Raw genomic sequence first — 24,561 nt, forward strand, 5'->3', positions numbered from 1 at the left:
GAGCTTGAACCCCGGTCTAATCAAGAAGTGTGTGCTACGCACTGCTGCTCCTTCCCACCTGCTCCTTCCCACCTAGGATCTTCCTTATTGAGGTGTTTAAGGCTCTGAGAGGCATAAGCAAAATGAATGAGGATGAAATTTTCATGGTTATAAATGATTCTAGAACAAGGTGGAGATGTTTAGACTGGATTGCAGGAAGTTTTATTTTAGCCAGCGAGTTATAATTACTAGAATAAGTTACCTACATGGGTGGTAGAGGCTGACAGTTTGGGGAAATTCAAAGGTCAGCTAGATAATTACCTTCAGGAAGAGAGAAATGCATAGGTTGTCTATTTCCTTTTCTCTTATTAATTATTATTATTTTGTTAAATGTTTCCCTAGACAATGTGCCATCATATTGTGATGGCACATTGTCCAGGGAAACATTTAACAAAATAGACGATGGATTAAAGGTCATGTTTCTTCCATCAAACTTAGCCACACTCCTCCAACCAGTGGACCAGGAAGTCATCAAAAAGTCGAGGAGAATCTACAAAAAACAAGTCTTGCATCATTTACTTTTATCAGAAAGCAACAAAGAAAGAATCGTAGCTTTTTTTGAAAAAGCTGTCTCATGGACAGCTGCTACATGTTAGCTAAAGCATGGGAATCACTCACTGCACAGCATTTAAAAAATGCCTGGAAAAAATTGTGGCCTATTGCAGAAGAAACCGCAGGAGATGAGCAAAATCAACCTGAAGGAGATGAGGGACAAATATTGAATGAGATGATCAATTTGTTTCAGTCAATCCTTGGGTTTGAAGATTGCGATGAAGGTGATGCAAGGGGGTGGATGGAAAATGATACTGATGCTTCAGGGTTTTCTGTTTTAAATGAAAACGAAATTGTGAATGTAAAAGAAACTGGGGCTCCTGAAAATGATACAGACAAAGCAGATGACAAAGAAAATGATATCAACACTCTGCCTATGCATGCTGAGGCATTCGCCACTCTTGAGACTGCAATGGCTTGGTATATTTTCCCTAGACAATGTGCCATCACATTGTCTAGGGAAAATTCAGTGGAAACATTTAACAAAATAGACGATGGATTAAAGGTCATGTTTCTTCCATCAAACCTAGCCACACTCCTCCAACCAATAAACAGGGAGTCATCAAAAAGTTTAGGAGAAAAGTTAAGCAACAAACTGAATGCTGTCCAACTCATCTACCCTTGCTGAAAAGAGAGAGCAAACAAACGAAGTTCGAAAATGGCACAGCAAAAAATAAGTAATTATTTTCGTTAAAGCCTATACATGTGTTATTGTGGCTAAAAGTTCCATTTGTTTTGTTACCCATGAATAAAAATATGCAAGTTCAACTTAGTGATTTATTTCTAAACTTACTAAACCTTTTTTTCAGTCTCAAGAATGGTATTTTTGATAAGTTCAAACTATCCCCCCCCCCCAGTCCAAATTAGTTTGAATTATCTATGCTCTACTGTACTTAATTCATTATTTAATGAAGGGTATCATCCTATTGCTCATCATTAAAGGCTACAAAATGACTGGACTGTTGAGATTTATTTTCCCCTCCTCCCCTCTTTGGAATTTACTGTATGGGAAAATTCCTATGTTGTTCTGAGGTGCAGGCTTTAAAAACATTTGAAAAAATGCCATCAGGATATGGAGACTTGCTGTATGAAGTTAGCATTAGTAGAGGCATGTGATGCAAGAAAGCAAGCTTATGCAGCATCAGCCAGAAAAGAAAAAAAAAAAAAAAAAACTTCCACTTCACCCCCTCCGTTCATTCAAAATAGCTCTCCAGCTGAGCCTTAAATTTATTTAGGCTATCAACTTCCACAACAAGGGATGGAAGTCTGTTCCACCAACCAACTACCTGCTGGTTAAAGGCAAATTTCCGGACATCTGTCCTACATCTGCCTTTCCTCAATTTGAATTTATGCCCTCTCAGGTGATTATTCTGAGCTAGAGGAAGAATCCCATCAGCATTGCGCATGCTCAAACCATTCAAGGCTTTATACACCTCTATCAGATCACCTCGCCGGTGCCTAGTCTCCAGACACTGTAATTTGCAAAATTTAAGCCTTTCTTCGTAAGAGCAACCCTTTGTTCCATTCACTAACCTTGTTGCCCTTCTCTGTACTCGTTCCAGCAGCTCTACATCCTTCTTGAAATGAGGCCTCCACACCTGTATACGGTACTCAAGGTGTGGCCTGACCATTGCCTTATACAAGGGAATAATCACCTCCTTATCCCTGCTAGAAAAATTCCTGTATATCATTGACAATACTCCATGAGTTACTCTTGCAGCCTGTCTGCACTGCTCAGAGAACTTCATATCTGCCTGCACAACCACCCCCAAGTCCCTTTCATTCTCTACCACTGTCAGTGTAGTACCACAGAGTTGATACGTCACTCTGGGGTTACTGCTTCCCATATGTAGTACTTTACATTTGTCAATGTTAAACTTCATTTACTACCTCTCAGCCCATCTGCTCAACCTCTCCAGATCATGTTGCAGCAGCATTGTGTCAGTAGTGTCCTTAACAACCCTGCCAACTTTTGTATCGTCTGCAAACTTGGACAATAAGCTTGATATACCATCATTTAATATACCATATTATTTATAAATACAGAAAACAATAATGGACCCAACACTGAACCCTGAGGGACTCCACTGATAACATTAGTCCACAATGAGCAGTGTCCATTGATTACCACTCTCTGTCTTCTCCCCATCAACCATCCCTTTATCTATAGCAGCAATTTGCCTCCAATGCCACAGTGCTCCAATTTGTGCAGCAGTCTTCTATGTGCAACAGTATCAAAAGCCTTTCTAAGATCCAAGTATATAACATCAAAGTTATTCCCTGCATCCAGTTCTTTTGTGACTGCATCATAGTATCCAATCAAGTTGGTTAGGCAAGACTTTTCCTTAACAAAACCATGCTGTGTCTGAGCTATAACTGAAGTCCTGTTTAGATGACCCTGCAGTGCTTCTTTAACCAGTGACTCCATTAATTTTCCTGGAACACAAGTTAAACTCGCAGGTCTATAATTAATTGTGTCAGCCTTTGATCCCCCTTTGTGAATTGGGGTCACATTTGCACATCTCCAGTCTATGAGTACCTCCCCTGAGTTTAAGGAAGCTCTCATAATTATGGCTAAGGGTTTGCTTACTTCCTTTGCTGCCTCCTTTAATATAACTGGATAGATCCCATCCACTCCAGGTGCCTTTCTTGTGTTTATCTTCAACAATTTCTCCTCCACTTTACTCTCAGTTATTACAAGATTATCTAGCTTACTGCCAGAGTTGAATACACCTCTGGCATTCCCCTCACTGAATAACTCCTCATGTGTGAATGTCGATGCAAAATATTCATTTAGTTTGTTAGCTACCTGAGCAGGATCATCAACAGTTGAACCATCGATATCAAGTGGACCAATCTGATTCATCCCCTTCCTTCTAGAGTTTACATAAGTAAAGAACTCTTTGCTGTTTTTCTTTTGCATCCTTTGCCAAAGATTTGTTGTAATCTGCCTTCGCCTGCCTAACCTCCTTTGTAACTTGGTTACGGATCAATTTATATCTATCATAGGCTTCTGTGTCACGTGTTAATTTATATGTATCCCAAGCATTTTTCTTCTCTGCCATATGTCTCATTAGTTCATCTGACATCCATTTAGGCCTAAACCTTGAACAATATTTCTTAGTTGGTATGTAAAGCCTAGTAGCTTCCAAGATAAGTTCTTTGAATGCTTCCCATTTTGAATTTGCTGTTGGTAACATCATCAGTTGGTCCCACTGTACAGAATTTATAAATTGACTGAGACCACTGTAGTCAACTTTATGAAAGCAAAAACCCTTCCCTTTACCCCTGATGGTAGTTACCTCTTTGAGTTAATTCCACTTCAGCACACTGTGATCACTGCCACCTAGTGGTTCCTCTTTCTGCAGATTCTTAATGTATCTTAATCACTACTGATAATTAAATCAAGAGTATTACTCCCTCTAGTTATCTCCCAAACATGCTGATGTAGAAAACAATCATCCAATAAATCCACAAAAGCCTTGCTAGTGTGTGAGTGACTAACCCACAAATTCCAGTCAATATCTGGGAAATTAAAAAACCCCATTAAGAAGACTCTCTGATTTACTGGCCCACCCTATTTCCCTGTACAGTTTCTTATTATACTCATCAGAGTCATTAGGCCTATAGCACACTCCTACTCTCAATTTTGATCTCCCAGTGCTTATGTCACACCAAACTGACTCGACACTGCACTGTTCGGCGATGTCGACTGGCTTCACTTCCTTGGATTTTATGTGTTTCTTAACTAATAGCATAACCCTCCTCCCTTCCTATCCTGTCTATCCTTTCTGTAGACATTGTACTCCCCAAATTCCAGTTCTGCATTCCTTATATCTGTGTGACACCATGTCTCTGATATCCCAACAATATCCATCTTTGATGCTTTGAGCAATACCTCAAATTCATCAAATTTATTTACCAAACTCCTAGCATTGGTGTACATGCAAGTATACATGCACCTGTTCTTTTGCTTAGCTACCCTAACTCAACCCAACCCATGTGTTTGCTTGTACCGCAATGACTCCCAACAGTCTCTGAAATATCCTGCATCTTGTTTTCCAGGCTTCTGCTCATTCCAATAGAAGCAGTGCAAGAATCACTTTTACCTCTGCCAGTGGCTACTGTTAATCTATTAGTCCTTGTATCCCCCCAAGCTAGCAGTTTTCTGACCCACTAAGACTGCCTCGATAGCATCAGCAAATATTCTTGCACCCTTTCTATTTAAGTGTATCCCATCCCTGTAGAAGCAGTCCCTTCTGTTAACAAGTACAGACCAGGCTGAAAAAATTCTGCCCCTTGAGCCTTGCACAATCTTTCCAGGGCCAAATTGATCGACAAGGCTCTCATCATATACTCCTATCGTGTCTGGGCAGAATTGCAGACACTTTCAAATTCAACCCTAATTCATGGCTTTTTTTCAACACTGACCTGCACTTGTTAAGTAATTCTGCCGGTCTCCTACTCTTAATATCATTAGTGCCAACGTGTACAACTATATCACCGTTTGTGTTCTTAAAAGATGATATCCGCTCTACAACATCATCAACCTTTGCCCCTGGCAGACATACCCTGATCCTGTTCCACCTATCCTTTTTACAGAACATGTTCCCCGTTTCCCTGACAATAGAGTCACCAACAACTACTATTTCCTGTGGGACCAGTGAATTCTGCCTTGGGGGTTGCCGCTGTGTTGCGTGATGACCAAGTGCAAGCTCTGGCGTTGATGTGGGCAGCTGAGAGCTTGATGGGCCCCTCACTTTAAATTCTTCGAGGGCATCCACCCTGGCCTTCAAGCTCTCATATAGGCCCATAACAATGCTGAGTTGTCACCTGATTTTGTTACACTCCTTGCATCGTGCACACACAAAGACATCCCGCATGGCAATATCATGTCCCATACCCGATTGATCCACAAACATCATGCAAGCAGTGCATTTTAAAAGGCTGCGATTCAGAGGGCAACTGCTCCCCTCAGTTCTCCTCTGAGCCACAGCACTCCCATTAGTTTGAGGCTTTTGCTTTGCTGGTCTGGTCTGAGTCATGATTTCGATTTAATTTCAATAAAATTTCAATTTCAGTACTAAATTATAACCCTAAACTTGTATCCCAACACAGTTATAATGGTATATATATTTTTCAGTATCAACTATTATCTACGAGTTCTGTTTATATAACTTCCGTATCAAGTTATGTATTAATTATGTTTTGTTTGTAATCTAAGTCGTTATATGTATTTTAGTTAAAAGTACAATTTAATTGACAACGAAATTTAACAAAATTAGTAGATTTTGCTGATTAATTGACAATATTATACTATACTATACTAACGCTATCTTGTTCGGGATATAACGTTGTATCGTATAACAATGGCGCAAGGTACTAACGGTAAATCTACGGACACTTAAGTATTAATTAACTTCCAAATCTCACTGTCTCAATTCAGAATACACTAACGATCCTGACTAGGTCTATAAGCTACTTATAGAAAATAATTTGATGTATCAATTGGTCAATAAAGCGGCTAAATATGGCTATAAAACTTCTTGTTCAGCGGAGTGCAACTCGTAACACGTGGATATGATACCCTTACCGATACTTTTAAGTTTATTCAGAATTATTTTAATCTCCTTCCGTCAAAAAACTAAAGGAGGGACTGAGTGAGAGTTCAATATGGGAGGAGGAGATACTGCCACAGGAGCTAAAAGGAAAAGAAGGATGTTAGCAGATCAGCTTTACCTTTAAATTAAGATTCAGTAGGATCATGAGGATTTAAAAAGAGGTGGAAGTTGTGACTAATGGCTTGAACAAGGGACATAAAATCCTGACTGCCATTTGGACAAGAGGAAAGTTTAATATTCTTGGACTTCTAGATCCATTATATAAATCTTGTTTTTGCAAAAACACGGTTTATATAATGGATGAAAGTTTAGCATGATGAGAAAAAATTATTTCATTACAACAAGAAGGATTTCAGTAATGATCATGTCTTAGTCTAGTGATACCCTGTCTACCCAGGCGCTGAGTGTAATTGAAAGTGGATGCAGTGAAATTCAAGCTCCAAGAAATACAAGTTTTGCCATTTTATTTACTTGTCATATTATATCGTACTTTATAAGTAGCTTTATAGACCTAGTTCTGCTTGTTATTTTTAATTTAGATAGAGATTTTGTAGGTTACTACTTAATATATGTAAAACCACTGTTTCATTTGAATCTTGTTTATACTCCGGCACGACCACCAGGTCAGTGGAGTTTACAATAAATCAATCAATACAAATGTTAATCGTATTTAGTAGTCACAGGCTTGAACCCCAGTCCAATCAAAGAGCTTGTGCTACTGCACTCATGCCATTGTTATAGTATAGAATGAATGGTAGGGAATTCAAATTTTAATTATGGTAAATAGGTAGCTAATGTAAAACTAGATAGTGTAGTACATATCATTGCACTTAGAAATTTATTAGATAGCACAGTATTGATAATTGATTAATCTTATTAATTTTCATCGTGTTCAATCGGATGTCATGCCCCAGACTAGAGCAGCAAAGCAACGAAAACACAGTAGCAGGAGTGCTGTGGCTCGAGGGAAAACCGAGGAGGCACAGTTCTCCAGCGCATCACAGCCTCAAAAAATGTGTGGCTTGTGAAATGTTTGCAGATCATTCTGTAACAGGACACAAAGACATCCAAGGAGGATGTCTTAGTGTGTGTGCTAGGTGCAGAGAGTGTCAAGAAATCAGGTGCCAACTCAGCATTCTAATGGGCACCTATGAGAGTTTGAAGAGTCGGGTAGATGCCCTCGAAGGTATTAAAGTGGGAGACCCATCAAGCTCTCAGCTGCCCAACTCAATGCCAGAGCTCCCTTTTGTGCATCAGGCTACACAGCAGCAATCTCCAAGGCATAACACGCTGGTCCCCTCAGGAGATGGTTATCGTTGGTGACTTCATTATCAGGGAGATGGGTAATATATTGTGTAAAAAGGATAGGTGGAATAGGACCAAGGTATGTCTGCTAGGGGCAAAGGTTGATGACGTTGTAGAACAGATATCATCTTTTAAGGGAACAAAGGGTGATACTGTTGTACACATTGGCACTAAAGGCATTAAGAGTAGGAGATCTGCAGACTTACTTAACAAGTATAGGTCAATGTTGAAAAAAAGTTGTGAGTTATCGTTGAATTTAAAAGTGTCTGCAATTCTGCCCAGATACAATAGGAGGAAGTACATGATGAGAGCCTTGTCAATAAATTCGGCTCTGGAAGGACTGTGCAAGGCTCATGGGGTAGAATTTTTTTCAGCGTGCTCCATGCTTGTTAACAGGAGAGACTGCTTCTACAGGGATGGGATATACTTAAAATAGAAGGGTGAAAGAGTGTTTGCTGATGCTATCGAAGCAGCATTAGGTAGGTCGGGAAACTGCTAGTTGGGAGGGATTCACAGATTAAAAAGTAGCCACAGGCAGAGTTGAAAGTGATTCTTGCACTGCTTCTATTAGATTGGAGGGCAAGGTGCTAGGGTTTTCAGGGACTGGTGGGGGTCATCATGGAACAAATAAATATATGAGCTGTGTTAGGGTAACTAAGAATAAGAATAGGTGCACGTACACTTGCATGTTCACCAGTGCTAGGAGTATAGTAAATAAATTTGAGGTGCTGGTCAAGACATCAAAGGTGGATATTGTTGTGATATCAGAAACATGGTGTCACACTGATATAAGCAGTGGAGAATTGGAATTTGGGGAGTACAATGTGTACAGAAAATACAGACAGGATAGGAAGGGAGGAGGGGTTATGCTGTTAGTTAAGAAACACAAAATCTAAGGAAGTGCATCCAGTTGACATAGATGTGCAGTGCAATGCTGAGTCAGTTTGTTGTAATGTAAGCACTGGGAAAGTAAAAAAAGAGAGTAGGAGTGTGTTATAGGATTAATGACTCTGATGAGTACAATGAAAAATCTGGAAAAAAAGAAAAAAAGTTGAGTGGGCCAGTAAATCGGAATGTCATATAATGGGGGATTTTAACTTCCCAGATAGTGACTGGAATTTGTGGGTTGGTCACTCGCACACCAGCAAGACTTTTGTGGATTTATTGGATGATTGTTTTCTACAGCAACATGTTAGAGAGGCAATCAGAGAGAGTAATACTCTTGATCTGGTTATCAGCAGTGATTATTCGTGCATTAAGAATTTGCAGATAAAGGAACCACTAGGTGGCAGTGAACACAATGTACTGATATGGGATTTACTTAAAGATATTACTACCATCGGGGTAAAGGGAAGGGTTTCTGCTTCCGTAAAGGTGACAGTGGTCACAGACAGTTTTTAAATTGTATACAGTGGAACCAACAGATGATGTTACCAGCAGCAAATCCCAAATGGGAAGCATTCAAGGAAGTAATCCAGGAAGCTACTAGGCTTTTCATACTTATTAAGAAATACTGTTCAAGGTTTAGGCCTAATGGATGTCAGATGAACTAATGTCTTTGTGGCAGAGAAGAAAAATGCATGGGAGCATATAAAATATCAGGCGACACAGAAGCCTATGATAGATACAAGCTAGTCTGTAATTAAGTCACAATGGAAGTTAGGCAAGCTAAGACAGATTACGAGAAATCTTTGGCAAAGGATGCTAAGAAAAACAGCAAGGACTTTTTTAGTGTATAAACTCTAGAAGGAAGGGGATGAATCAGATCGATCCTCTTGATATCGATAGTTCGATTGTTGATGATCCTGCTCAGATAGCAGATAACCTGAATGAGCATTTTGCATCTACATTCACACATGAGGAGTTATGAAGGGAGGAAAATGCCAGAAGTTTATCAAACTGCAACAGGGTGCTTAATGATTTTGTAATAACTGAGAGCAAAGTGGAGGAGAAATTGTTGAAGTTAAACATAAGAAAGGCACCTGGGTTGTATGGGATCTATCCAGTTATATTAAAGGAGGTGGCAAAGGAAGTAAGCAAACCCTTAGCTATAATTATGAGAGAATCCTTGGACTCAGGAGAAGTCCCCACAGACTGAGGATGTGCAAATGTATCCCCAATTCACAAAGGCAGATGTAAGGTTGAAGCTAGTAATTACAGACCAGTTAGTTTAACTTCTGATCTGGGGAAAATAATGGAGTCACTGGTTAAAGATGCATTGCAGAATCATCTAGACAAGACTGCAGTAATAATTCAGACACAGCAAGGGTTTGTTAAGAGAAGGTCTTGTCTGACATATTTGATCGGATACTATGATGCAGTTACAAAGGAACTGGATGAAAAAATAATTTTGATATCATATACTTGGATTTCAGGAAAGCTTTTGACTCTGTACACGGTAGACTACTGTACAAATTGGAGCAGTATAGTATTAAGGGCAAGTTGCAACAGTGGATAGGCGCCTCCGTAACCAGGTGGGAAGGAGCAGCAGTGCGTAGCACACACTTCTTGATTAGACTGGGGTTCGAGCCCATCACCACCAAATACGGAGGCTGCGGAAAGGTCAGGGAATGACCACCGCATATTCCGGAGCAATATGGCCTTAGTTGCTAATTCTCCTAAAAACCAAATAACAAACAAACAAACAGCAACAGTGGATAAAAGGGTGGTTCAGTGGGAGAAGACAGAGTGGCAATCAATGGATACTGCTCTATGTGGACTAATGTTATTAGTGGAGTCACTCAGGGTTCAGTGATGGGCCCACTGTTGTTTTGTATATTTATGAATGATATTGATGAAGGTATATCAGGCTTAATATCGAAGTTTGCAGATTATACAAAGGTTGGCAGGGTTGTTAATGACAGTAATGGCAGTGTGCTACTGCAGCAGGATATAGAAAATTTGGGCAGATGCACTGAGAAGTGGCAACTGAAGTTTAACATTGACAAATGCAAAGTACTGCATATGGTAGAAGTCACCCCAGAGAAAGGTATGAACTGTGTGGTACCACACTAAGGGTGATAGAAAATGAAAAAGATCTGGGAGTAATTGTGTAGTGAAATATGAAATTTTCTGAGCAGTGCAGACAGGCTGCCAAAGCGATTCATGGAGTATTGTCAATGATATACTGGAAGTTTGCTAGTGGGGAAGAGGAGGTGATTATCCCTTTGTATAAGGCAATGGTCAGGCCACACCTTGAGTACTGTGCACAGGTCTGGAGGCCTCATGTTAGAAAGATGGAGTTGTTTGAGCGAGTACAGAGAAGGGCAACAAGATTGGTGAGGGCAATGAAAGGGTGGTCATACCAAGAAAGGCTTAAGTTCTGCAAACTGCAATGTCTGGAGACTAGGCACCTGCAAGGTGATCTTGATTGAGGTATAAGGCCTTGAATGGGTTGAGCCAGCTCAATTCTGATGGGATTCTTCCTCTTGTTCAGATTACAAACCTGAGGGAACATAAATTCAAATTGAGAAAGACAGTTATAGAATAGATTGTGTGGAAATTTTCCTTTAGCCAGCGGGTAGTTGACAGCTTAAATAAATTCAACGAGGGCCCGTTTAGAGGGATTGGATGTGTGACTTTTTTTTTTTTTTTTTTTTTGCTGTAACTACATAAGCTTGCTTTCTTGCATCAAAAGCATCTACTACTACAACCTTTTAGGAGCATCCTTAAGTCTGCATTTATTATCAGATAAAATTTTTTATATGTAGTAATGCTTAGTTCCTTATATGTGATAGTTTTATTATATATGGAAAATAAAGCTGTCATCTTCAAGGCATCTCATGGTTTAACAGATAGTGTTAATATAGGTTCTTTCTTAATGCTATTATTGTTGGAGGTCAAATCACAGTAAGTAATATCATAATCTCTTTGCCTTAGGGCTTATTAACATATTCTTCTTCAACTTTAAACAATGGGGAAAATTGATTCGCTTTTAAACTGTCATTTATTTATATACAGGGTTAGGGCATTACGCTACCGAACATCAAAAGCCATCACAGAGACAGGACAGGACTACTCTTCCTTGAACTGCATATAGCCCAGGTGTTGTTTCTTTTTGTGTCCTACCTGTTTATTGTTATTATTTAGATAGTGCATTGGCATCTAAGGCCATGTTACACTGTTGTATTATGTGTGTACAAGTATGTGTTCACTGGCTAAGATGCATGCTATGTGAGCTTAAAAACCGAGAATAACTCGTGGATTAAACCATACTTCTGCCTTAGATCAGCTAACTATATCCCCAATTTAAGAAGCCTTTAACAGTTCCTCCAGTCTCTGATGGAACTTGATTTTAAACCTCTCTAAATAAGTGACAAGTCACTATATTATCACTGAGAACAACTTATTTATTTGGCCTTCTTTTTTTTTTTTTTTTTTTTCTTTTAGGAGCATTAGCAACTAAGGCCATATTGCTCCGGGAATATGTGGTGGTCATTCCCTGACCTTTCCGCATCCTCCATATTTGGTGGTGACAGGGCTCGAACCCCGGTCTAATCAAGAAGCGTGTGCTACGCACTGCTGCTTCTTCCCACCTGGCTACAGAGGATTTGGCCTTCTGAATCATACCATGGAGACATTGTTTTTATGTGATGATGCAAAAGCAGTAGTTTCTTGCTTTTGCATGAACAAAATGAAACTTGAAAAACTTTCATTATGGCATATAACACTGCTTCCATACTGGTATGAATGTGTAGAACATAATGGAAAAGTAAGTGTAACAGTATTTTTAGACATTTTCATGAAGTTACTGAACAGCAGCAGAAACTATTTCAAAGATAGGATGGAATGATTGTTCCTCATCTTGCTTACAGTACATGAAAGAACACCACAGGGTGATTCAAAATTCATGCAACCAAATTGTAACTGTTAATTTAACATCAACAACTTAATGGAATAGTGACAAATGGGCCTGGAGTACTGGGGTCCATAGTTTAACAGATATTTATTTAAAGTATACCCAGTAAAATAAAATAAAATAAAATATTTCCAGAAGCTTTCGGAACTCGTGTCCCTTTCTCAACTGACAGAATTTTTAAATACATTACAAGCAAACTGTGGCACGTTACTCATTCGTCATTGTTGTAGCAAGAATACCTCAACTCTCTATCCAATTTCATCAAGTTTACCGTAGAATCAGAGGTGGACGGTTCGCTCCCGTTTCTGGACGTGCTAGTGCATCGCGTAGGCCCACATCTAGAGACCTCAGTATACCGCAAACCCATGTGGTGCGGTCAATTCACCAACTACGGGTCCGGCCACGCTCCAAGCCATCTCAATAGCACTGCCCGCACCCTGTTCTCCAGGGCCTGGAGCCATTCCAGCACCGACACAATTAGACGTAACGAGATCTCCCGTGTGAAGGCGGACTTAACCAGATGCGGTTATCCATCCCATGTACTAAACAGATGCTTGTTACAGGCACAAGAGCTTACTTCCAACCCAAGACCTCCGAAGCAAGTCGGCATATCATCCGCCTACATTCCGTACTATCCAGGAGTGTCAGGACATATCTCGAAGATCCTGAGAAGTTACAACATAAAATGTGTACAATTACCAGGTAGGAACCTACGTTCACTTGTCTCCAGTGTGAAGACCCCTGTCACACCTGTCTTACGCAGCAATGTAGTGTACCGTATCACCTGTAGGGCCTGTAACAGTTGCTACGTAGGTGAGACATCGAGACGTCTCCAGGATCGCCTCACGGAACACGACAGAGCAATCCGGCTTGCCGAAACTGACCAGTCCGCGCTTGCAGAACATTTTTGGGCTACCAACCACGATCTTGACCCCAAGCGCGACTTTGAGATAGTGGACCACGCGCGACACTTTCGCCACCGCCTATGGCTAGAGTCACTAAACATAATGAACAACCCTAAGGCATTAAATCGCCAGAAAGGCATGCGTATACATCCAATCCTGGAGACAACCGTTTTATTGATGGATGATCACTGGCGCAAGGCAGCACACGTCCGTGCTACAACAATGACGAATGAGTAACGTGCCACAGTTTGCTTGTAATGTATTTAAAAATTCTGTCAGTTGAGAAAGGGACACGAGTTCCGAAAGCTTCTGGAAATATTTTATTTTATTTTATTTTACTGGGTATACTTTAAATAAATATCTGTTAAACTTAATGGAATTTTGATTCCAACAGTAGCAGTGCTGATCTTCTCCAGACGTCTTACAGTTGTTGTTGAATATTTGTAAATGGTCAATGTTATTTATTTTTTTATTTTTTATTTATTTTTTGGTAGTTGTCGGCGCATCGGCTTCTGTGGCCATAGTGCACCTCCCAAGGTTTTTTGCAGTACTTTGATCCAAGCCCGAGGCGGGATTCGAACCCGCGACCTTTGGGTTGCCAGGCAGGCACTTTACCCACCCGGCGGCAATGTTATACTAGCTTTCAGTACACAGTTTTTTTCAGTGTTTTATTTTCAACAAAGGAAGCAAGTCATTTTTCCAAACACTGCACAGCACAGTCCACGATTGAAAAGCCAAAATCCCTGGATTTTTAGCTTTCTTATCTTTGTGAAGGTTGTTTGCACTAACAACCTTCACATACTAGAAAAAATTAAATATTATTGTATCTGAAATTTCAAGAAATTTCAACAGTTACTGTTCAGACATTAAAAATGATGAAAGGAATTTTTTCTAAGTGGATAGGAGGAGCCTTCAACATTTGTAGTAAATCCTTGATTTTATAAACTGATAGGGGGAATGGGTTGTCAGTTATTGCCGAATGTCTGTTAAATCAAAAGTATTTTTCCCCCCTTTTCTTTTTGTATGTGGGGTACAAATGGTACCCCACATAACTGAAAATTTAAACAGTTATCCTGTATATGTATATATTATAAACACTGAAACGAAGCTGAACAATAAAGAAACGAGATTATTTAACTTCACTTTACTGGTTGATACATAGTAGATAATTTACCCTGATCATATAGTGGTGCCTGGAAACACTTTATTCTGAGTTGGAACTAAGAAACTGAAATTGAGATACTGGTGAATTTTCAGAATCAGACTCCTCAAACTTAGCCTTGCTTTTTTAAGTCTAACACAGTTTATTTATTTATTTTTTCTCACAGATGTGAGAGACAAACACACCAGAGTCTAATTTCTCTAACAGCTTTAATATTTGAACAGCACCCAGATATGCACACTTTCTTGTTTCGTCAGTTTTCTTAAGGGGGCGGGGGAGGCATGGTGATATATAAAGTACTGTAAGTGAGGTTATAATAAAGAAATATAATAAACATCAACAACAGTGACTGGGATGTTTACTGCATCTGCCATGTGTCACAAGTTCCCAGTTTTGCATATCTCATGAGCACACTCATAATACACTGTGGTCCTAGTCAAATTTTTCATCCACTAAATCCAGTCTGTTAAACTGAGAGTTTACTGTATTACAATCTGTTATAATTAGTTTTATAATAATAAAACTAAAATGAAATATACCTTATTTTTACTCTATTATCTTCTTTGCCTTCGCCTTTTCCCACGTTATATGGGGTCGGCATTCAATGGTCCCATCTTCTCCTCTAGCTGGACTAACTTCTTTAACTGGAACACATCTATTCTTTGGGTTTGGCATAGTTTTTACGACTGGATGCCCTTCCTGACGTCAACCCTCACCATTTATCCGGGTTTGGGATTTAAGCTGCCAATCTACTATGATGCAGCCATATAAATGGAGTAGCACTTAATCAGTGGTGAAGCTACCGCGTGATGTCACAATTTAATAATTTTACGCAATTTATGCCGAATCTCTAGTCACCACTGAACAAGCAGGTAGCACTGCTGTAGTTCTTTTATCTTCTGGATACATCCAAATGGCTGACTCGGTAGAATTGATGTGACCTTGAAAATACCAGTAATGTATAACTCAGCAACATGTGAGTATTTTTAAATACAATTTGGTATCCTGAAAACTTCTACGTCAAAGCTATCAGGTAGCACAACTATTCTACTAAGAATTCCCAGTGGCTGATTATAGTTCCTAAAAATTTAATGACCTTGAAATTTCCTATGTTTTTCTATACCCTAGAATAATAATGATAGCCATTTTAAAAAAAAGTTCACAGTCGGAAAAATAAAACCACCTTTAGGTCCCAAATCTTAACCTATCACTCACCCACACTTATTTTATCTAAAATATAACTTCTTTTTGAGCAACACTCCCAAAAACCTTCTTTATTAATTAATTTTAATAGTGCACTAATTTAGATATTTTTACTCTATTATAATTATATTTAAAATAATAAATGAAAATACACTGTCTTTTGAATCATCTTGGAAGCCTTACAAAGTAGGGCAGAAAGATGTATATGGGAAGGGACTCCAGTTTTGTAAGTTGCAAAGTTTAGAACAGTGGAAATCTTACTTATCTGTTTTAAGGCCAGTCCTAAAAAGGGTTGAAAAAACTTAATAATGGGGCATATTTTTTTCTTTTTATGATGTTAGTAAGAGGATATAGATTCAAATTAAGGAAAGATAATTGTAGACTACACATAGGAAAATTTGCCTTTAGTTAAAGAGTAGTCAACGATTGGAACAAGTTTCTACCTAGCCTTGCACAGTCTGAAGATTTATTATCCAAAAGTAGATAAAATATAAAAGTAATGGGACATTTTATTTTTATTTATTTATTGTTTTTTTTTGACAGCATATGCTTTATAAGCTTTGCTTTCTTGCATAATTCTGCCACTTTTAATACTAGTTCTGTATCATTTCTTTCAACAGCAAAAAAATATTTCTCAGAAAAAAAAAAATCAATCATTATTTCTGCGGTTTCTCATTATATTAAGGAAAGACCAATTTTTGCTTACATGACTTTCTGTCACCATATCTAGCTTTTTTCCTAATTCTCGGTTCATTACGAGCAGGTTGCGTTGTTGCTGTCTTAACAAGACTTTCAAGAATTTCATCATCTGCATCTGTAAGATTTTCATCCTTCACTTGATTGCTATGTCGTCCCAAACTTCCACCAGAACCTACTGCAAAGAAATTCAGTATAATGTATTGCTCAAAATATATAAAAATGAACGATTACCTGAAATACAGATTTTATTTAAACAATGAATAAGTAAAGATATTTGAATGATAATATCACTTTCAATCCTTCTCTTATAAATATATCAGAATACCAGATTGTCTGGTATATACCAGAAAATCCTAATCACAAAGCCAACATGCTTGATCTTTTACTAACAAACAACCCTTTTAAGTATGTGGTCCTCTAGGCACCTCAGATCAAAACTTGGTGATGGTCTTTTTCCCCTATGGAGCCTTTCTCTTGTGGCCATTCTCAACCTTGTGTTGTTTGGCATTACAAAAATGCAAAATGGTCTCCAAAAATTTATTTTCTTCTTTCCCTTGGTTGGATTACTGTTTCAAATTTTCTGATGTCAACATTTGCTCAGATCGTGTCAATGAAATTATTCTTGTGGGGATGAACTCCTTTATTCCACACTCTACCATAAAATCTTGTCCTTTATCTAAACCTTGGTTTTCCAATAAATGTGCTAAGGCTGTTCAAAATAACAATGCTGAATATTGCAATTGGCTTATATCCAAATCTCCAGGTTCATTTAACTGCCTAAATTGTAAAGCAGTTATTAATCAGTCTAAACTAGATTTTGAACAGGCTAAGAGCATAAAACTTGCTACTTGTCCAAAATGGTAGTTGAGCATTCTGGTCTCTTGCCAAAGCTAGCTGTCACAACTTTTGCCCATCTTTATTCCCACCTCTGTCAAAACCAGACCTGCTAGCATCCTACTTTTCTTCTAAATCATTTATTGATGATCTTGGTAAACCACCTCCTACTACTGCAAGTACACCCATTCAATGCCTTTGGTGGTATTTTGTCAAAAGGAAGTCAGAATTTTCTTGAACAATCTTGATGCTTGAAATTCCTAATGGTATTTCTCCACGTGTTCTCGAAACCTGTGCTCCTGAACTTAGTCCCTTTCTGTGTCGCCTTTTATCACATTTTTATTCCTAAAGTGTTTTTCCTTCTGCTGGGAAATTTGCTCATATCCAGCCAGTTCCTAAAAAGGGTGATAAATCCCTCCCATCCAATTTTCATCCCATTATACTTACTTCTACTCTTTCTAAAGTAATGGAGAAATCAAGTAACTGCCAACTCTTAAACTACCTGGAAACCTTCCGTCTGCTCAACAATTGCCAGTATGGATTCCGTCACTGTCGATCCACTGGTGATATTCTGGCTTATGTTATCCATCTAAGGAAAATTCAATGGAAAAGTTTAGTGAAACTCAGGCAGTTGCTCTTAACATTTCAAAGGATTTTGATCATGTTTGGCATAAAGGTCTTCTAAATAAGTTTCCATCTTATGATTTGCCAACTGTTTTCTGTAATTGGGTATCCAGTTTCTCTCTGACCACTCATTGTGGGGGATGGCAGATGGCTCTCTGTCTGCTGACTCCTCTACTTATGCGGGTGTTCCTCAAGGTTCAGTTCTTTCTTCTATTCGTTTCCTCTCATATATTAATGATCTTCTTCCATTGACTGGAAATCCTATTCATAGTTTTGCTAATGATAGCACATTGCATTCCACCTTCTAGTTAGAGAAACTTTGCCCTGTGCACAGTGGCAGATTAAGGCACAGGTTAGCAGGGCCTTTGCCTGGGGTGGAAAATTTTACAAATCACGAAAAAAATTATATATCCTTAGTAAAGGGGGTGCCAAAAAATCCTTCTGCCCAGGATGCAAAAATACCTTGGTCCGGCACTTCCTATGCAAACTGCTTCAACTTCTCAAATATCCACTATCAATTTCTTAAATGCTGATCTCCAGGTAATTCTCCAGTGGGGCAAAGATAACTTAGTTGATTTCAACCTTTTTAAACCTCAGTCCTGTTGTAAAAAGGATTCTTCTGCTCCTATGCTTATCTGCAATGAAACCCTGATTTCTAGACAAGATCATATATCACTAATGGGGATTACCCTGACTTCTAATCTCTCTCTCTCTCTCTCTCTGTCTGTATAAGCATATCACAAATATTGCTTCTTCTGCGCCTAAAAAACTGGGTTTTCTCTTTTGCTCTTGGTGTTACTTTTCTTCCAAACAGCTGTTCACTCTGTACAAATTGCAAATCTGCCCTACCATGGATTATTGTTCCCATATCTGGGGCAGCGCTCCCAAAATCTCTCTCAGGCTTCTAGATTCCATTCAAAAGTGGGAGGCGACATCTGGAATTGATCACATATATCAAAAATAATAAAAATATACATTAAATTCTATTATCCATTATACTGCTATATCCTGAATTTCAACTGTCAGTTAGTCATTTGCACAAATGTATCAACTACTTTATTTTAATTTCATTTAAAACTTTAAAATATTTGTAAATAAATTTTGCTGATCAGAAAAGAAAACATGTATGTTTGCTTCTTTCCGATCAGTTATTTTGAGATTTGGTCTGAATTTGCCGATTTTTGTATTTGAATGTTTCTTTGAGATTCGAGTATAATATCTTGTTAATGATTATTTACTTATATATTTTAATAATTATTTTTTACATCATATTTTTTTGTAAAGAGAAAATTTCATACCTGGTGCTATTTTCTGTCTCCCACGAAAGCCTGGAACAGTACCCCATTTTTGTATTTTCTGTTCATCTCCATCTAAAGTTCCATTGCCTAATAGCTGCCTTAGTTCATGATCTGCTTGCTGTTCCTTTGTCCTAAACCTTTCCATCTATAAAAATTAATAACTCCTCACAATCATTCACTTACAAACTTTAGTCATACTTATATCATTTGCAAAAATAAAATAAATGTATAAAATTCCATTGAAAATAATACATCACATAATAATACAAATGCCAAGAATCCTTCTCTTTTATCCTATTGTCATTGATATTAATACAAATCAGAAATTTGATAAAATTAATTTTGCAAAAAAAAAAAAAAATAAAAAAAAAAAAAAATAATAATAATAAATAATTTTTTGCATGTGTAAAAACATTTCTCAAGGCTATGCCTGAGGAACTGTTTATTATGATACATCATACACATTAGTAATATTATATATACATGCCTCTGTTTTATTAGCATTAGCATTAGTAGAGGCATATGATGCAAGAAAGCAAGCTTATGCAGCATCAGCCAAAAAAAAAACACTTCCACTTCACCCCTCCATTAGTTCGAAATACTTGTCCAGCTGAGCCATAAATTTATTTAGGCTATCAACTTCCACAACAAGGGATGGAAGTCTGTTCCACTAACCAGCTACCCACTGGCTAAAGGCAAATTTCTGCACATCTATCCTACATCTGTCTTTCCTCAATCTGAATTTATGCCCTCTCAGGTGATTATTCTGAGCAAGAGGAAGAATCCCATCGGCATTGAGCATTCTCAAACCATTCAAGGCTTTATACACCTCTATCAGATCACCTCGCCGGTGCCTAGTCTCCAGACACTGTAATTTGCAAAACTTAAGCCTTACTTCATAAGAGCAACCCTTTGTTCCATTCACTAATCTTGTTGCCCTTCTCTATACTCATTCCAGCAGCTCTACATCCTTCTTATTATCCTGATGAGCAGTCCATATACATAAAAATTTCTGTTTTGAGTCCTTCATAAAAAATCATTTACAAGAACTCAGCAACCTGCAAGTAACATATCTCCATTTGAAACAGAAAGAAAATCACTAGATAAAATGCCTAATAAATCAACAGTCAAAAGACATATCCTGGACCAAATCTCTTGTAAATCTCAATTTTATAAGTAAAGTTAATTTACAGGCCTAAAGGTCAATATAAAATTTGCATTACAGTTCCCTATTTATTTTATTTTTTTTAGCATTTTATATTAAAAAAAAACACAGAAAATAAAGAAACTAATGCAAATTTCCATCACTAAGCTGTTATTAGCATTAGTAGAGGCATATGCTGCAAGAAAGCAAGCTTATATAGCAAAAAAAACAAACAAACCCCACTTTCCCATTTCCACCCACCACTCACTCCAAATGCTTGTCTAGTTCTGCCTTGAACTTATTTAAGTTGTCGACCTCCACTATGACAGATGGAAGCTTGTTCCAACTATCAACTATCCACTGGCAAAAGGCAAATTTCTGCACATCTATTCTGCAATTGTCTTTCCTCAAACTCATTCATTGCCTTATATAAGGGAACAATCACCTCCTAATCCCTGCTAGAAAAATTCCTGTATATCATTGACACGACACCATGAGCTACTCTTGCAGATTGTCTGTACTGCTCAGAAAACTTCATATCTGATTGCACAATTACCCATAGGTCCTTTTCATTCTCCACTACCTTGAGTGTAGTACCACACAGTTGGTATGTTACTCTGGGGTTACTGCTACCCATATGCAGTATTCTACATTTGTCAATGTTAAACTTCAGTTGCCACCTCTCAGCCCATCAACTCAACTTTTCTAGTTCTTGTTGCAGTAGTGTACTGTCATTAACAACCCTGCCAACCTTCGTACTGTCTGCAAACATGGACATTAACCCTGATATATCTTCATCAATATCACTGATAAATACAGAAAAACAAGGGGTCCAAAACTGAACCATGGGGGACTCCGCTAATAATAATATTCCATTAAGAGTAGTGAACATTGATTACCTGATTGCCACTCTCTCTATGTTCTCCCACTCAATCATCCCCTTATTCATAGCAGCAATATGCCCTAAATGCCATGTTGTTTTGTTTGTTGCTAATGCTCCTAAATAGGAGCATTAGCAACTAAGGCCATATTGCTCTGGGGATATGCGGTGGTCATTCCCTGACCTTTCCGCATCCTCTGTATTTGGTGGTCACGGGCTCGACCCCCAGTCTAATCAAGAAGCGTGTGCTACGCACAGCTGCTCCAATTTGTACAGTAGTCTTCAATGTGTAATATTATCAAAAGCTTTCCTAAAATCCAAGTAAATCCAAGTATATGATATCAAAATTATTTTTTGCATCCAGTTCTTCTGTAACCACCTCATGGTATTCATTCAGATTTGTCAGACAAGACTGTTCCTTAACAACCCATGCTGTGTCTGAACTATAACTGCAGTCTTGTCTAGATGATCATGAATTGCTTCTTTAATGAGTGATTCCATTATTTTCCCTGGAACAGAAGTTAAACTAACAGGTCTGTAATTACTCATGTCACCCTTTGATCCCCCTCTGTGAATTGGGGACACATTTGTGCATCTCCAGTCCATGGGACCTTACCTGAGTCCAAGGAAGCTTTCATAATTATGGCTAAGATTTTGCTGCTTTCTTTAATATAACTGGATAGATCTAATCAAACCACAGGTTTCTTTCTTATGTTCAACTTCAACAATTTTTCCTCCACTTTGCTCTCAGTTATTACAAAATCATTTAGCTCCCTGCTAGAGTTCGATAGGCTCTGGCCTCCACTTCCCTACAGACTTCCTCATGTGTGAATATAGATTCAAAATACTCATTCAGTTTGTCAGCTACCTGAGCAGGATCATGAACAATCGAACCATTGATATCAAGTGGACCAATCTGATTCATCCCTTTCTTTCTATAATTCACATAAGTAAAAGAAGTCTTTGCTGGGGTTTTTTTTGCATCCTTTTCGAAAGATTTGTCATTATTTGTCTTCACTTGCCTAACTTCCTTTGAGACTTGATTACAGACAAGCTTATATCTACCATAGTCTTCTGTGTCACCAGATAATCTATATGTATCCCATGCATTTCTCTTCTCTGCCATGAGTCTAATTAGCTGATCTGCCATCCATTCCATTTAGGCCTAAATGTTGAAGACTATTTAGTTGGTATGAAAAGCTTAGTAGCTTCTTATTAGTCTACCAGTCTCATTAGTTCATCTGACATCCATTTAGGCCTAAACCTTGAACAGTATTTCTTAATCAGTATGAAAAGCCTAGTAGCTTCCCCGATTACTTCCTTGAATGCTTCCCATTTAGGATTTGCCGCTGGTAACATCATCAGTTGGTCCCACTGTATATAATTTAAAAACTGTCTGAGACCACTGTAGTCACCTTTATGGAAGCAATATCTTTAAGTAAATCCCACATCAGTACACTGTGTTCACTGCCATATAATGGTTCCTTTATCTGCAAATTATTAATGCACAAATAATCAATGCTGATAACCAGATCAAGAGTATTACTCTCTCTGGTTGCCTCTCTAATGTGTTGCTGTGGAAAACAATCATCTAATAAATTCACAAAAGTCTTGCAAGTGTGCGAGTGACCAACCACAACTTCCAGTCAATATCTGGGAAGTTAAAATCCTCCATTATTAGACATTCTGATTTACCAGCACACTATTTCTCTGTATAGTTGTTCATTGTACTCAGAGTCATTAGTTCTATAACACACTCTTACCCTCATTTTTGCTTTCCCAGTGCTTCACACCAAACTGACTCAACATTGCACTGTCCAATGTCAACTGGATGCACTTAGATTTTGTTTAACCAGCAGCATAACCCCTCTTCCTTTCTGTACACATTGTACTCCCCAACTTCCGATTCTGCATTCCTTATATCTGTGTGACATCACATCTCAAATTCATCAAATTTATTTACTAATCTCCTAGCGTTCCATGATGACTCTCATCAGTCCTGGAAATCCCCAGCTTTCCAGGCTGCTGCTCATTCCAATAGAAGCAATGCAAGAATCACTTTCACCTATGCCTGCAGCTACTGTTAATCTTTTAGTCTGTGAATCCCCCCAAGCTAGCAGTTTCCCAACCCACCTAACACTGCCTCGATAGCCTCAGCAAATATTCTTGCATCCTTTCTATTTAAGCGTATCCCATCCGTGTAGAAACACTCTTGTTAACAACCAGACCAAGCTGAGAAAAATTCTACCCCATTAGCCTTGCCAGGGGCCGCCACAAGTGGGTAGGCTGGGTAAGTGTCTCTTACGGGGGGCAGTTCAGGAGGGCGCTAAAAATTTTTTTGACATGTACGAGTCGGACCTCCGTTTAACGAACTTCCTTACAAAATTTTCTATTTAGCGATATTTTAATAACCTTTAAAGTAGTTTCCGTAGAAAAGAAAATTTCTATATAAAAAACGGATTACGAGAGACTTAATTGGGAACACATTAGCAGTTCGCACCTCTGGCCTTCAGGCAATGGAGACAATTAGTGCTGCTGCTGCTGCTAAGCTCAAATTAAGAGTTAAAGGGATTACCATTCTGTAACTTAGTTGTACTCGTAAAACCTATCCAACCTCCTGTTCCACATACCCAGAAGTCGTACTGGTCATCTGATTGGTTAACGTTTACCAGTATTCAACACTGCAGGCAAATAATTTATTTGAAATAAATACAGTACATGAGCAGACTTGTGTTAATTTAATTTTCTTATTATCTGGATCTGTGTTCAGTGGTGGATTATGGTACAGGCTAGTTGGGTTCTTGCCCCAGGCACCAAAAACAGAACAATGAGGCAAAAATATATATATCCTGAATAAAGGGTACTAAAAAATCTTTCTGCCCAGGGTGCGGAAATACTTTGGTCCGGCGCTGTCTGTGTTTCATATTTATATTTCGCAGGGTTATACTCCAGAATATGGCTATGACCCTGTACTTCGGCGAGAAAGCGCGGAAGAAAGCAGAGATAGGACGTGAAGGCAACTCCCACTCACTGCTATTCCCCTCTCCTCCTCGCCTGCATGTTACTGGGGATGTCACGTGACATCGTAATATGTCGTAGCTGAAATTAAGAAACAAAAACGACAGAATGGGCAGTTTTTTTTTAAAGTAACAAAAATTACCACTACCACTGATTCTTCTCCTCAGCACATTACTAAATGATTTCATGTGCATTAGAATTGCTCATGCACGTCAACAGAAATGTTTCTTTCTTTTTTTTTTTTTTTTGTTCTGGGGCTGCTGCCCCCCCACACCCCTGCTAATATAAAGAGAACCCGATACTAATAACTCATTCATATACAATTACTGCGAAAAAAATCAAATCGTCAAGTAACAACAAAACTTCATCAACAATGTACATTGAAAACACATGTATTTCGAAGCTGACAAATTCATACT

The 24,561-nt window shown here is 38.4% G+C and overlaps 1 protein-coding gene across 2 annotated transcripts in view; it reads right to left on the bottom strand.

Annotated features, from left to right (window-relative positions):
* Window positions 1–24,561, bottom strand: part of LOC150082796 (FH1/FH2 domain-containing protein 3-like) — a 763,267-nt gene that overhangs the window by 13,320 nt on the left and 725,386 nt on the right. The window contains exons 24-25 of one of the 2 annotated variants that reach the window (XM_090377607.1): window positions 19,101–19,245; window positions 16,352–16,516 (exon numbers count right to left, since the gene is read on the bottom strand). In XM_090377607.1, coding sequence (XP_090233733.1) covers window positions 16,352–16,516; window positions 19,101–19,245 — 310 coding nt within the window. Of the gene's footprint in view, window positions 1–16,351; window positions 16,520–19,100; window positions 19,246–24,561 lie in introns of both variants that reach the window. The other variant, XM_090377606.1, reaches the window with a different exon arrangement.

The sequence above is a fragment of the Mastigoproctus giganteus genome, chromosome 7, assembly GCF_048544385.1.
Source record: "Mastigoproctus giganteus isolate SK-2022 chromosome 7, ASM4854438v1, whole genome shotgun sequence".
In the NCBI taxonomy this organism is placed as follows: Eukaryota; Metazoa; Arthropoda; class Arachnida; order Uropygi; family Thelyphonidae; genus Mastigoproctus; species Mastigoproctus giganteus.